Genomic DNA, 13,236 nt, shown 5'->3' with positions numbered 1-13,236 from the left:
AGGAAGTTAAATACAATTAGACATAAAATGCTAGACTGGAAATAGAGTTACAGTGCAGTAATGAGTTAGTTGAGTTCTTTTATAGTAGAGTACAGAAATGAATCAGTCAAAGGCAGAGAAGGGTGTGATAGCAGAGTTTTGGCTAACCTCGGGGTGCATTTAAGATCATATGTAGTTACTATTATAACAAGAAAATGGTGGAGAAAACAACATCCCACTTATGCAAAAGGATGGTCTTGCATAGGGAAGGTATCAGGTGAAAGGTAAAAGGTAAAAGCTTTCATCACTACTGGGGCCAGGAAAGACTTTCAAAGCCCATTTAAAACGAATAAACTGCATAGTTTTCAATTATGTTGTTTTTTTCTAAATTAAAGACACTAAAAGCTGCTTCTTTGGATGGTTTCTGGTAGAACAAGAAAACAAATGAGAGACACTCAAGACACAAGTCAACTAAACCAGAATGACCCACAAAGATTATACTGTATGTGTTTTAGGGTATGGGCAGGAAATGGCAATCAGGTTGAATGCAGAAGAAGGGAAGATGACTACATAATGAAAACAACATAAAAGCAAAAAGTAAGCAGTAAGTTTCAGAAATCTCTTTCATCTTCATCATCACTGAGTTTTCTTGTGGTTTGAGGCAGACAGTGGCACAGATTGACAAAGAGCTGGTGTGGTTATAGTTTATGAGCCCACTCAGATGAGAGTCTGAGGCCGGACTTAAACAGGAGCTGGCCTCAACATCAGCCAGACTACAACACACACACACACACACACACACACACACTACACTACACTACACTGACAGCTATTAGGCAATCAATAGAAGCTAATACATCAGAGCATTTGACCACTCAGCTCCACTAGCTTAGCAGACTGAGAAGAAGAGAAGAGAAGAGAGGAGAAGCATTTTTCAAACATGAAGCTCACAGCTGGCCTCAGATGTCAGAATTACCCTGCAACAGCAATCTCCTCTTTATATCAATAAACATTATAAATTAAACACAGCACTAAATTCAGATGTGTGCCCATTTATGAGATGGATTTGAGTGTTCATCGTGCATTGTTTTGGAGAGCGTTATGGCCCTTTGCTTCAACCTCGGAAAGAATTAACCTCAGAAAACCTAGGCCGTAAAAGTCCACCACTCGTATCATTAATATCACATTAATACAGAGATTAATCTGATGGATAGTCCTCCAGAGGCGCTGTTAACTTGCTGGGATGTTAAGTGTGAAATCAATCCGTATAAACAACCTAGATACAAATCCTTCCATGCTGGAGTGTCGAGTCCTAAATAAGCCAATCAGAGAGGTGCTAGTAAAATCAGTCTTCTAGCAAGGCTCGCTAACAATCTCAGTATTTCAGCTCTGGCAGCTCATTCTCCTTTTTCTCCTTCTGTCTTTCTTTTTGTCTTTGTCTCTTGTCCCATCCTTCTCTCCTCCACCCCTCTGCTCCTGGAGAACCACAAAGGGGAGTATCCTCCCTTTTCACAGCAGGCCACTTCATGGAGGCTCGGGGGTTGTATACGTGGGAGGGGCAGGTCCAGTGAAGGTTGATCTACACTTGTTCAAGCATCCATATTTTGGCTATTTAAAGGGAGAGGGAGGCTGTTAAACATTCAGTGAGGAGGTGACCCCTGACCCTGAAGTCTGCTGTCCATCCGTTATAGAAAATAAACACAGTGGCTGGACAGAGTGCTACTGACTTTACTGCCCTTCTCCCTGCACACAGCCAATAAAGAAAAGCATAGTCTCAGCTCTAGCTCTGTATCACTAGGATCTGATGGCAAAACAAGATGTTAAAAATGTACAGTACGTGCAGGCTGAACAATCAGTTTTTATCTTTTATTCATTATTTTCAAAAATTACATTTTCAATCACCTTTTCGCTTTATTTCCCTTCTCCCACTGTTTGAATGGGTGTTGCAGCACTAAACACGGTTGGAGCGTTGCTATGTCTGACTACATGTTGTCATTGTGAAGTATGTTGACCCAGAGGTTAAAGGTGACATAACAGAGCACCAAAACAAAGGCTGGACACTGTGTCATCTGTCAGACCCCATGCTGCTGCCACCAACGTGGTATCAATTGAGGCTTTCCTTAAATTAACCCAGACACATTGACACATACACAACCTGATCCATCCATCCATCCATCCATCCATCCATCCATCTATCTATCTATCTATCTATCTATCTATCTATCTATCTATCTATCTATCTATCTATCTATCTATCTATCTGATCTCAGGAGAACATGGGGGCCAGTTGGTGACAGTGTGAGGGCAGATGTCCGTCACGGCGATCTCCTTTGTGCTTGGAGCAATAGACCACCTTACTGCTGCAAGCTATTGTCATTCATTTGGTCCAGTGGGGTTTGTTCATTTTTACTTTGAGCATGCAGCCTCCAATTCATCACATGGCTAATACACAGCAGACAGTGGGGACATATGCACCGACTGATGTGCTGAGTGGACTGGTGCACAGGTGAAATATGCACAACAGCCCATGCCAACAACACACACAAACATGCACACACACCATGATGCAAGTGTCCAAATGTACCATATATTAACATTGATACCATCCATGGGGTATAATTAGAATAATTTAACAACTTTGTATTCTCTTTACAATGTGGACATTATTATTCCACTTGCACAGAGAAAACACAACCAAATAAATATCTGAACTGATGAAAAATACAACCTAACCTCAACAAACGTTTGCACTATATTATTATATAGTATCATGGTCACCAATTTATTCGTTCTCAATTGTGATTTTAAAGGTAAAACTGCTCAATTCAGACAAGCAATCTTGTTTCCATGCGCTGATTTTTTTTTATTTGTTAATCATGAAAAAGCGAACGATCATAGAGAACAATGACACTTTCGATTGCTTTTTCAGCCTTACATTACAGTAAAAAATATTATCATACATTATAAATTAAGAGAGCGTATAACATTTATTTTATACACAAATAGGCTCGAATCTACAACGATAAAAAATAGCTTTGCTTTTCAAGCTTAATTAATGCGTGAAAACCCAACGTGTAATAATAATAATAATAATAATAATAATAATAATAATAATAATAAAAAAAATAAAAAAATGTTGTTATTATTATGTAATCACACTGAGCTCACAAAACCATTGCAGAGTGAAAGCTTTAAGCCACAAAACAACACACAACATATTTTAACATATAAATAGATTTAGACACATTTTTGCCAACAATTTAAATAATGAAGAGCCTATTTATATAGGCCTGTTATAGAACATTTCTGTCTTAAGCAGCATTTAATCAAAGAAAAACTACGAGCTCCTACCTCATCGTGGGCCTTATTTATTTATTTCTCATGGTATTACCACAATCCTGTATAGATTTAGTTTTCTTGTGATACTTATATCATCTAAAATCCTCCAAAATATTACACGATTGGAGTGGTTCTCTTTGTCAGGATTTTATCAGGAGTATAGTTTAGCTCAGATAGACTAGTTCCAGGGCCGATATTCCTGATTTGAAAGGGTTAACCCGGTGTAAGGAAAGTTTTGTCCGGCTTTTGTCTGTAATGTTGGATTGTCCTTCACTGGAATCACAGAGTCCGCCTGTAATCCGGTCCCCGGAGAAGACTGAAGAACTGTGCTGTCCAACATTTGTATACCTGCAGAAACAGAAAAAAGCGCAATAAATAAACTGTTTTCAAAGCAGAATAGTGCCGCATATACACGTTTTCGAATTGATGGGCTAAAGACAAACACCTGCTTGTAAGTTACATACGAAAAAAACAGCATCGTAGCCTGCAAACAACTGAATTTTTGTTTGCCATTGGCACGTCTGCCACTACAGTAAAAGACAAAATTTCCACAGAACGAATTTGTTACAAATTAACCTTAATATAGGATAATATTAGTCTCAAACGTATCTAGCCTAACGTTTTGTTTAAATTACTTTCATTATTTATTTTGCATTTTTTATATGTTTCTTATATAACCTTAAATAACCAACTTCGATATCAAATCCACAAAATAAAAAAGAGGAAAAAGAGACTTGAGGTGTCTGCCTTTAATGCTAGAAGAGGGATAGGCCTGTTGGGCCTATAACGAAATCATTTCTTACTTTTGTGACTTTTCATGTGGTATTTAAGCTCCTGCTCCTCTTGAAAAGTTGCTCCGCACAGGTCGCAGGTGTATGGCTTGTCTTTGGCGTGGGTCCGCCGGACGTGGCTGTCATGGGCAGCGTGGGAGGCAAAAGCCTTCCCGCAGTGCTTGCACTTGAAGGGCCGCTCCCCGGAGTGCTGGCGGATGTGTGTGCGCAGAATACTGGAGGCAGTGAAGGCCTGGAAAAGAGAAAATTAAAACCCTCGGTGAATAGCCTACAATATTTTCACTGTTCTTTTTTTTTGTTAAATTCACAGTTTTTCGAAGGCTATCGATAATGACGACAAGACAGACTGTTTTCGACAGGACAGACTGTTTTTTTTAAAGACCAGAAAGCAGATAAAGGGATTTAACCGCAGTTTATATAATAGGACCTTTTTTTGACAAGCTAGCTACTCTAAAGCACAACTGTATGCTATTGTCTGTCTGTTTAATATGGCTAATAATAAATAGCTTTATAACAAGACTCACTTTATCAGCAGCATTTTACGATTTAATACCCTCATGTAAAGATTATTTGCAATTTAAAAAAGGACATTTTGAGGAATTTTTGTTTTCTTTTTCGCATTTTTATCAAAGGCTTCCTAGCTAGCAACCATAAAGTGACTGTACACCGCTGGTCTCGTGGCATTGCTTGAAGTGTCCCAGAAAAGGAGAAAGGGGATTAGGTTAAACAAAACGTTCTTCGGGTGCATTAAAAAAGGGGAGGATATCGAGAACAAAGAACAAAAAAACTTCTGCTCATTCCAGGGCCGTAAATTAAACGTATAATCTCGGCAGACAAAAGTGTGGGTGTACATCTGGCGATAATTAGCATGTAAGTGTCTCCGCAGAGCGTGCCCGTCGAGAGAAACAATGATGAGGGGCTCGAGCCAAATGCACCATGAAACGAGGTAGTGCTAAATGGATCCTGAACACTGCAGCTTTAAAAAAAAAAAGGGTCGAAGAAGAGAAGTAAGGGGCAGAATAAGTCCTGCAGGTCCTTTACTTATAGAGCCAGAGGGGGAAATAAAAACATTATAACATGGAAGATAAAAGCCTTCACTTCCATTAGAGGAAGGTCTTGGCCGGGAACAATGAGACTATTGCTGGAAATTCTTTTAGCTGGTTGTATGATAATTAAAACAACGTAACAAACTGACGTTGATATTTTACTGAACCTTTGAAGACATATCCGTCTAAAATAGAAGCTTAGGCACTACTTAACTCATAGGTCAGCCTCTGATAATTGTGGTATTAAGGGCGATAAAACATTTAAATATTATTATTATTATTATTATAGCCTACTATTACGCTTTTAAGACTAATACATTGAATTAGTATAGCCTAGCTAGAGGTTAATACATCAACACTGCACTGGAAAAGGAAAAATAAAGGCTTCTTACCTTATTACAATAGACACACTTGTATGGCCTTTCTCCAGAGTGCACGCGCATGTGCTTGTTGAGACTGGACGACTGGGAGAAACTCTTTCCACACACAGAGCACTGCATATCAGAAGAACATGATACATTAGCATGTAGGAGTTAATGTTATTTATTCATTTAATAATTTGTCATTTTTACTTTCTGGTAGATTATCTAACTTCGATTCATTAACATTTTAGTGGAGGATTTTATCCGCATTTAAAAGTTATTTTGTCCTTTATAAAGTAAAAATAATAAGTGTATTATTGGTAACAATTGGTTTCTGAGGGGGAAAGAAGTCATGGAAGTGTGTTTAATAAATAATTAATTTTATCTATATTGTTTTGTTGTGATTCTTTGGGCTATGTGTTTACCATCAAATTTACAGAAGGCCTAATTTAAAGTATCAGGGTCTAAGTGACGCTGCAGGGAGCTGTTCTTTCAGCACCACGCAAACTTTTGAATGCACCTATGACCCTCCTGCGTGTTACGATGATGTAATGGTAGACCGTGCGTTTACACTATAGTGAGTCCAACAGACGTGTGTACCTTGTGAGGCCTGTGTTTCTCGTGAACGTGTAAGATGTGGATCCTTAATCTGTCTCTTTTCTCGAAAGATCTGTTGCAGAGGTGGCAGGGGAACTTTCTGTCGCCCTGGTCCACACACCGTGTGTACTTCAGATGTTTGTCTCTGTAGTATTTGTATGCAAACACCTTCCCACATCTGTCACACTTGAAGCCCTCTCCAGTATCTGGGGAAAATATAGAAAGCATATATTTAAGTGTGGTGGTAAAATAAACCAATAGGGCGCTGCTGAAAGCAAGGTTAAAGTCTGACCTTCTGTGGGAGGAACCACGCTGCTGTCCTCTCTGGGGTCTTTCAGGGTAAGTGGGATGCCGAGGAACTGTATGTAGCAGTCTCCATACCACACCAGCAACTCCTGGCCTGGCCGTATCTCCTTGCAGGCCTCGTAGAAGATCTGACTCTGGACCTGCACAGCAATCAGGTTCTGCTCCTCTGGGAAACGAGCACACTTCACCAAGGACATCCAGTTCCCTGATCCTCCTCTGCCATCCACAAAGTGACTCAAGCGGCCGTTCTCAAACACCTGGAGGACGAAAGAGTGTAAGATGAGCTTGGAGACAGAATATATATATTTTTAGATAGAATCAGGTCTTCGAAAACAAATTAAACACACACCTCCCACATCAAGGTGTTGTCATCGTATGTCTTCATCTCGCTGGTGTTGACTAGTTTTCCTTGGAAAGGGCCGAAGCGTGTCCCTTTAGGGATACTGCTTTTGTCTGTGAAAACTCCACAATGGGACACGTTTCCCCAAGCTGCCTGCAGGACAGCTAAACCTGCAACACGGAGGCAAGGCGGCGTCAAACTCCAGCAGTTCAACGAGCAAACAAACACACAGTTGAATGTGATCTGTGCAGCTTTGTGCATACCTTCTGGAAGTTCAAGTGTTTCTTTGTCCAGTGGGAGAATGTGAGAATCAGAAACTAGAGAAGAAAAAAAAACAATCAAAAATGAGCAAATGGGGAATAAAATTAATAGGGAATTTAAGAAGTTATTGATGGTTAACTAAATATTATCACTCGATAAAATTGATAGACTACATTTGACCTATTGTGACCAAAAAGATGCTCATATGTTTTTGGACAATTTCGTTTCTTACAGGATACAATGAAACTGTAACTACCTAGGCCAAAGAATGCAATCATATATTTTCACACTAAACTAAATGAACATCCGATCATTTCATCACTACAAAAGAAGAGGTCTCACCTGAGTTTTCGGGCAGGACCACTCCTGATATAGCGTGACCCACGCTGCGCTCGTGGCTCCCAGAATAACCATACAGCACCGCGAACAAGTCGTCCTCGCTAAAATTATAAGATGTGCGTGTTTTTTCTGGTGACAGGTCCGCGGCCCGGAGGCGAGACAAACTCTCCTTGGGTGGTGAGGTGGCGGAGGAAGAGGCCGAGGAGGACCTTTCACTGGACGGGCTGCTGAAGTCTGTGGACAGCGGACCGGCGGCGTGCTCGGTCACCACAGCAGCCAGCTCCTCTGGTTTGGAGTAGAGAGGGTGCCCGGTCAACATCTGGCTCAGGTAGGGGATGCCGGAGGCGCTCAACACGTGTTGGTGCAGGACCGAGGCGTGGTGGCCGCCCTGGCCGAGGAACTGAGGGGCTCCGCCGTGCAGGCTGAGCGGAAGGGACGCCTGGGTGTCAGACACCAGACGACCGAGGGACTTGAGTGGATGGAGGAGGCTGTGAGTCTGCGGGAAGAAGTCCATGAAGTGATGGGTGCAGGGGAGAGGGGCATGGTAGAAGCCCCGAGCGGGACTACCCTTCAGCATGCTGCTTTGGTAGCTCTTGTCCTTCAGCACGACAGGGATACTGGACAGAGACACCGACATGACAACACGGAGGTGGAGCAGAGGTGCAATGAAGACGGTGGTGTATCCTTCAGTGGATAAGAGAGAGGAGGGGGTGGGAAGGAAGTGGGGGGTGAGTTATAAAAGTTTAATGTAAGAAAACTAAAAAAGGAAACATGACATCAAAAGAGGTTGACCACACGTGCATTGATTATTTTAAAGCCAATAAGCTGTTACTTTAGCCCTTGGAAAGTTTGGAAATTGAAACTCTAATTTGATTACCATAATCCAAATAGGCTACAGCATGAAAACTACGAATCCTTATAGAATTTCGTGACATAAAAATGCCACAAACAGATTAATAGACTGTAAACTGATCGCTGGATGACGGTTATGAAGATTACAATATTTTTTTTTTCATTTGATTTACAACTTACAGTGAGGTAAGAGTAAAAATGTTTTTCAAATGACCTATAAAAAACAAGCTGCTGCAGATGAGAACATTGGGCAAATATTGAACAAAGCATAATAACTGCCCAATATGAGAAAAGCAATCCTCAGTGAAATGGGACAGCCGATTTTGCAATATTTCCAGCTGAGAGGACACACAGCAGGCACACATCAGATGCTCATCAGCGGCTGCAAATGAGCGGCCGGGAACATGCAGTGTGTTTGTTTTTTGTTTTTTTTGGAACCGTTCACCAGTCAGCCAGTAAACAGAGAGACAAATCAGGGTCATGACACTAATTAAAGAAGAGTCGGATCGAGCAGAGGTCAACATTAATGAAGCTTATAATGGACCTTACAATCACCGCTCAATCATTGAGAAAAAGACATCAGCAGGGAAATAGTTGGAGCAAAATGTTGGCTGGAGGAAATTACGATTGGCAAGAATTGTGAGTTTACCAGAAGAGAAATTAAAAAGATACATCATTTCAAACATGAAAAAACAAAATGATCTATCCTAACTCTATTTTTTTTTATTATTTAAAAGAATACAGTTACATAAAGGAATGAGTAATAATGAATCCCGTGAGTAACAGAGACTGTATTTTCTTTTTTATATAAATCTGCAGCAATGTGCTGTAGGTGCGATTCTTCAAGTGCAAAATCTGCTTACCTTGTTTAAATGAAGCAGAGTTGATTCAAAGTGAAGTCGTCTCTGTCATGTCCACAGTAAAATTAGAACCAAATCTCGCAACTTCTGCAACTTCAGAGTGCGTTATGTGCTGCGGGGACTTCTCTCTCTCTCTGTCCGTGTCTTGGTCTGTGGTCATCTGAGGGCATCTCTACTGTATACAGTCAAGTCTGCTGGAGATGCTTCCCAGCACCTTCTTCCTATTGGCCAGGAATCCGCTCAACCTCATGCATCTCAATGCCACCCCCCCCCCATAGGAATACATTTTCTCTGGGACAACCCACCCCGTTAACTTCTCCACACCGCTCTCTGCCACAATGAGAGGTCCCCCAAACATTTCCATGCGGAGACCCTCCCCATCCCATTACAAACACTTGATGAGATCTTATCGGAGGAACCCCCCCCCCCGCCAAGTGGAGTGAAGATGTGTGTTATTATGTCTTGGATGTAGTGAGTTAGGAAGAGTCCAAACAATGGTCGAAATACATAATACATTCGACATCTACATCTTTCTCTCTCTGCTCCAAACTTCATTGGGAAAGGGAGTAAGTAAGTGAACCGAGCGTTCTCTTTATTTTATTGTATCATTAGTTGTGTTTTTTTGCATGCATTTTCATATTGACTTTTGCATCTTGTTTATATATTTTTTTTACAGTTTTGAATGGGCTATTTGTATAAAGGCTCTTCTTCGCACGGCTATTGCAAACGCTTAGGCCAAATACAAATACCGGTAAACATGGAAAAATAACCAGGCCTCCACGTCTAATCATATATTTAAACCGCTTCATTTTTGCAGTATTCGCATGAAATTAATGTGAATTGTCGCTGTATCCAAAACTAAAGGCCTAAGGCCTAAAGACTAAACTAAATAAAATATCTCTGAAGAAATTTGTATGTATGCGTTTTTGTTTTTTTTTGGATTTTCGATTAAAGTATTTATTTTATGCCATTTCAAATTCATTATTATCGAAAAAATAAACAAATATGAAAGTAAAATGTTCATTATTTAAATAGGGATTCTTTTTTAAATTTAGTTTGTCAATTTAGCTGAGTGACAAAATCATTATATTCTGGTTTTAGTCAATAAAGCTGAACAGGTTGCTTCTTCTTGCATTTTTATATGTTGGAAAACACAGTAGAAAGGTACCTTGAGGCTTTAAATGGTTTCCCCCGAGCTCAAACCTCCTTCACTTTTCACCTTCAGTCACCTGAAATAAGAGTCACTTGATTAAATATTGCAATAACAGAATTCTTTATTTACAAGGCAAATAGCATCAGCGAAGCCATATTAGTTCACAACTTGCATAACTGTGGTTTTAACTTCTCTTGTATATCTAATTTTGCATAAAACGCTCACACACTAAGGGGTACAAAGGTGGATGCGGGTGTACAGTGTGATTCCTGTGAACAATGCAGAAAAAAAAATATCTCGGGAAAACACAACAGTAAGCTTTCTTCAGAAAGTCCATATAGTATATTACATATTGCTTCAATATCCCTATGTATCATCTTTTCCATACAAACAGTGAGGGGGAAATGAAATAACAGAGTCAACTTCAACCCAACACAGAACAAAGAGCAATGATGAGGGACAGTCCAACTGTGACCGAGTCTCCAGTAACTGAGAAGAGTTGAACAATGATGCACCCATTCAATATTGTACACAAGTCATTATACAAATTTATACAGACAGCGGTGTAATGTACAAGAACGAGAACGGACGAAATCTAAGGCATTATGCTAGGGTTTTTAGCATTTCAAGGTTGCATCTTAGCTCTAAGAAATTGGCAGACAATACAAAAGGGCATTTAAAGTTCTTCAAAACCATAAGTTAAAGAGAAAAAATATTTCGTTTAGTGGGTCCAAAGCCTGGATATTTGTTAGGGGCAAAATCATTTCTTTGCACCTGTCCTCATTATAAATGCTAAAAAATGCATTGCTACCACATGGCTTTAAGTCTTCAAAATCTTGACAATCTTTGGAAATTTGCAAAGGGCTCTGAATCATTCTTTAAAATGGCTCAAAAAGGCTTGTTCTGCACGACTGTATTTTACAATCAAAACAGCATTTATCAAAGAAGTGTGGTCTCCTGTAGGCCTACAGCAAAACAACTGCATGACATCTGCAATGATGACAACCAAAACTTTGATGCAGACTTCCTTTGTCCCAAAGTTGACTTGCTACAGCTTCAAATTTTGTATAGAACTTAATTTAAAAAAAAGAAGCAACAATGGGCAACTTCCTCCGCAAGTGCTGAGAAAAGCATGGTGCAACTGTACAACACCACGTTGTCAACATGTTGACAGGAAACACCATCAGTCACATCCTAAGGCCTTTAATGACAATACATTCAGAATGATTCTTTTCCTATTTTATGCTGCAACATCTATATTAGACCCTGTGAAGTGACATCATCATAGATTTCTTGTTTTCTGTGGGCCTCAAAGCGTGCTAACCAACAGGTCGTCTCTCACGATGAAAATAAAAGCTGGTAGAATTCAGAAATCCAATTGAAAGGTGAGGATTATTTGGCTTTGCTCCAAGTCTGTCCTGGGTTAAATAGCTGATATAAAAAGTTTTGTTTCTTTGAGGAAAATGTACTTTTGAGGTTAGAGAAGATGACTTGCTCTAGATCTTGTGAAGGTCAAACCAAACCCCTACTGGGGCACAAGAATAGCATGTCATTACTGAACACTTTATAGTTGAACTAACTGCCTGAGGTCATAAAATATGGCTAAGTGTCTGTCAGAGCAGGTCTCATGAAGTGCAGTCTTAACTCTGACCTCTGCTATAGAAGAATGGCTGGAGGCAGAGAGGGCATGTGTCAACAGGGGGATCACAAACTACCTCCCTCTCCAGGCCTCAGCCAATGCTGCATAATCTAATAGGAACGCTGTGTGTGGATGTAGACTTTCTTGGTACAAACTGCAATAAAAAACTGTGTTTAATACTGCATCCAAACATGGAGCAAAAATGTGTCCTTTTTCTTCAGGAAACTGTACAAAAATTACAAAAACAAAAACACAAAAAAACCCCAAGAGTTTCTCAAGTAATCGTTATTGCTTGTTTACATCACACCAGAACAGTTTGCACCTAGCAGCTTGTATGAAGCATTTTTCACTCCAGACAACATAGAAAGCACACTTCTGTTATTTTTTTGAGTTATTGTATGGCTGTGTTGAATTTGTCCTGTTGTTTTTTTTTCTTTTTTTTTCTTTTTTGTGTTCTATGCTAAAGGCAGAGAAGCAAGCGATAATCTGTACACTGTATACACAGCACACCCCCTTACAACCCTTCCCTACTTCCCACCCCCACCCCTGTCTGCATCGTACCAGAACATCAGAACATGAAGGCTCCCACTCCACTTCCCATAAACAAAACAAAAAAATGGAAAAATAATAATAATATAATAAAAGAAAAACAAACAAAAAAACTGCTCTGTTTCAAGAGGCAGTTGTGACCAGACAGGGGGAACCAAAACCATAAGGAATAAAATAAATAGGAAAGAAAATGTTTTACTTATTGGTATGTACAATCTCTGTAATTCATTTTTAAACCATATTTGACTTTGACATCTTCTTCTGAAACTACAGGACCAAAGTATAATCCATTATTCAGGTTAACAGAAGAATCTTCTCAGAAAGAATACAACCATTACTGTTAAAATTATAAAAAAAGTGCCTCTTTCACACTTTTAGAAATATTTTTTCTTGTTGCTACTAGGATAAAGAATCATCTACAATAATTAAAATGAATCTATACAGAAAAATAAAACTTAATTTAATACACTATAGAAACCTCTTGACTAAATTAGTCTAATCATACAAATCACCATTCCACTCAAACCATTCTTCTGCAGTGTTTTTCAAGATCAGTTTTTTCAACCATATATCTTCAATCTACATCTTATTTCTCACAAGAAGAAAAAAAAAACTAAAATAATAATAATAATAAAATAAAGAACAGCAAAAAGGCAAAACCGGCTAAGTGTTTGAGCTCCATCCGTAATTCTGAACATAACTTGGAGTCTTTGCTGCCATTTTGGAACTATGTGGAAATGTCACAAATGTGACAAAAGTAGGACATAAAAGAAAAAAAAAAAAAAGAAGGAAAAAAAAAAAAAAAAAATCAGTGTACGTCATT

At 39.4% G+C, this 13,236-nt stretch overlaps 1 protein-coding gene across 1 annotated transcript; it reads right to left on the bottom strand.

Annotated features, from left to right (window-relative positions):
* Positions 1-3,496: 3,496 nt before the first annotated feature.
* On the bottom strand, positions 3,497-7,997 carry prdm14 (PR/SET domain 14). The gene is made up of 8 exons (XM_022744361.1): positions 7,364-7,997; positions 7,024-7,077; positions 6,770-6,930; positions 6,407-6,677; positions 6,118-6,320; positions 5,548-5,649; positions 4,122-4,341; positions 3,497-3,666 (listed from the first exon to the last, which is right to left on the bottom strand). Exons 1-8 carry the CDS (start codon positions 7,995-7,997, stop codon positions 3,497-3,499), a joined length of 1,815 nt encoding a protein of 604 aa, XP_022600082.1.
* Positions 7,998-13,236: the final 5,239 nt, after the last annotated feature.

This window comes from Seriola dumerili, unplaced genomic scaffold, assembly GCF_002260705.1.
Source record: "Seriola dumerili isolate Sdu_G_001 unplaced genomic scaffold, Sdu_1.0 BDQW01000079.1, whole genome shotgun sequence".
Classification (NCBI taxonomy): Eukaryota; Metazoa; Chordata; class Actinopteri; order Carangiformes; family Carangidae; genus Seriola; species Seriola dumerili.
Note: the sequence above shows the minus strand (reverse complement) of the source record. Positions and strands in the feature narration are given on the sequence as shown.

Bases quoted from the DNA above. Each gene is read 5' to 3' on its own strand.
- prdm14 (XM_022744361.1), bottom strand. From the start codon at position 7,997: ATGTCGGTGTCTCTGTCCAGTATCCCTGTCGTGCTGAAGGACAAGAGC. The intron at 6,931-7,023 runs GTATGCACAAAG...TCCGTGTTGCAG, and splicing joins AACACTTGAACTTCCAGAAG to GTTTAGCTGTCCTGCAGGCA. The intron at 5,650-6,117 runs GTACACACGTCT...TCTGATATGCAG, and splicing joins AGAAACACAGGCCTCACAAG to TGCTCTGTGTGTGGAAAGAG.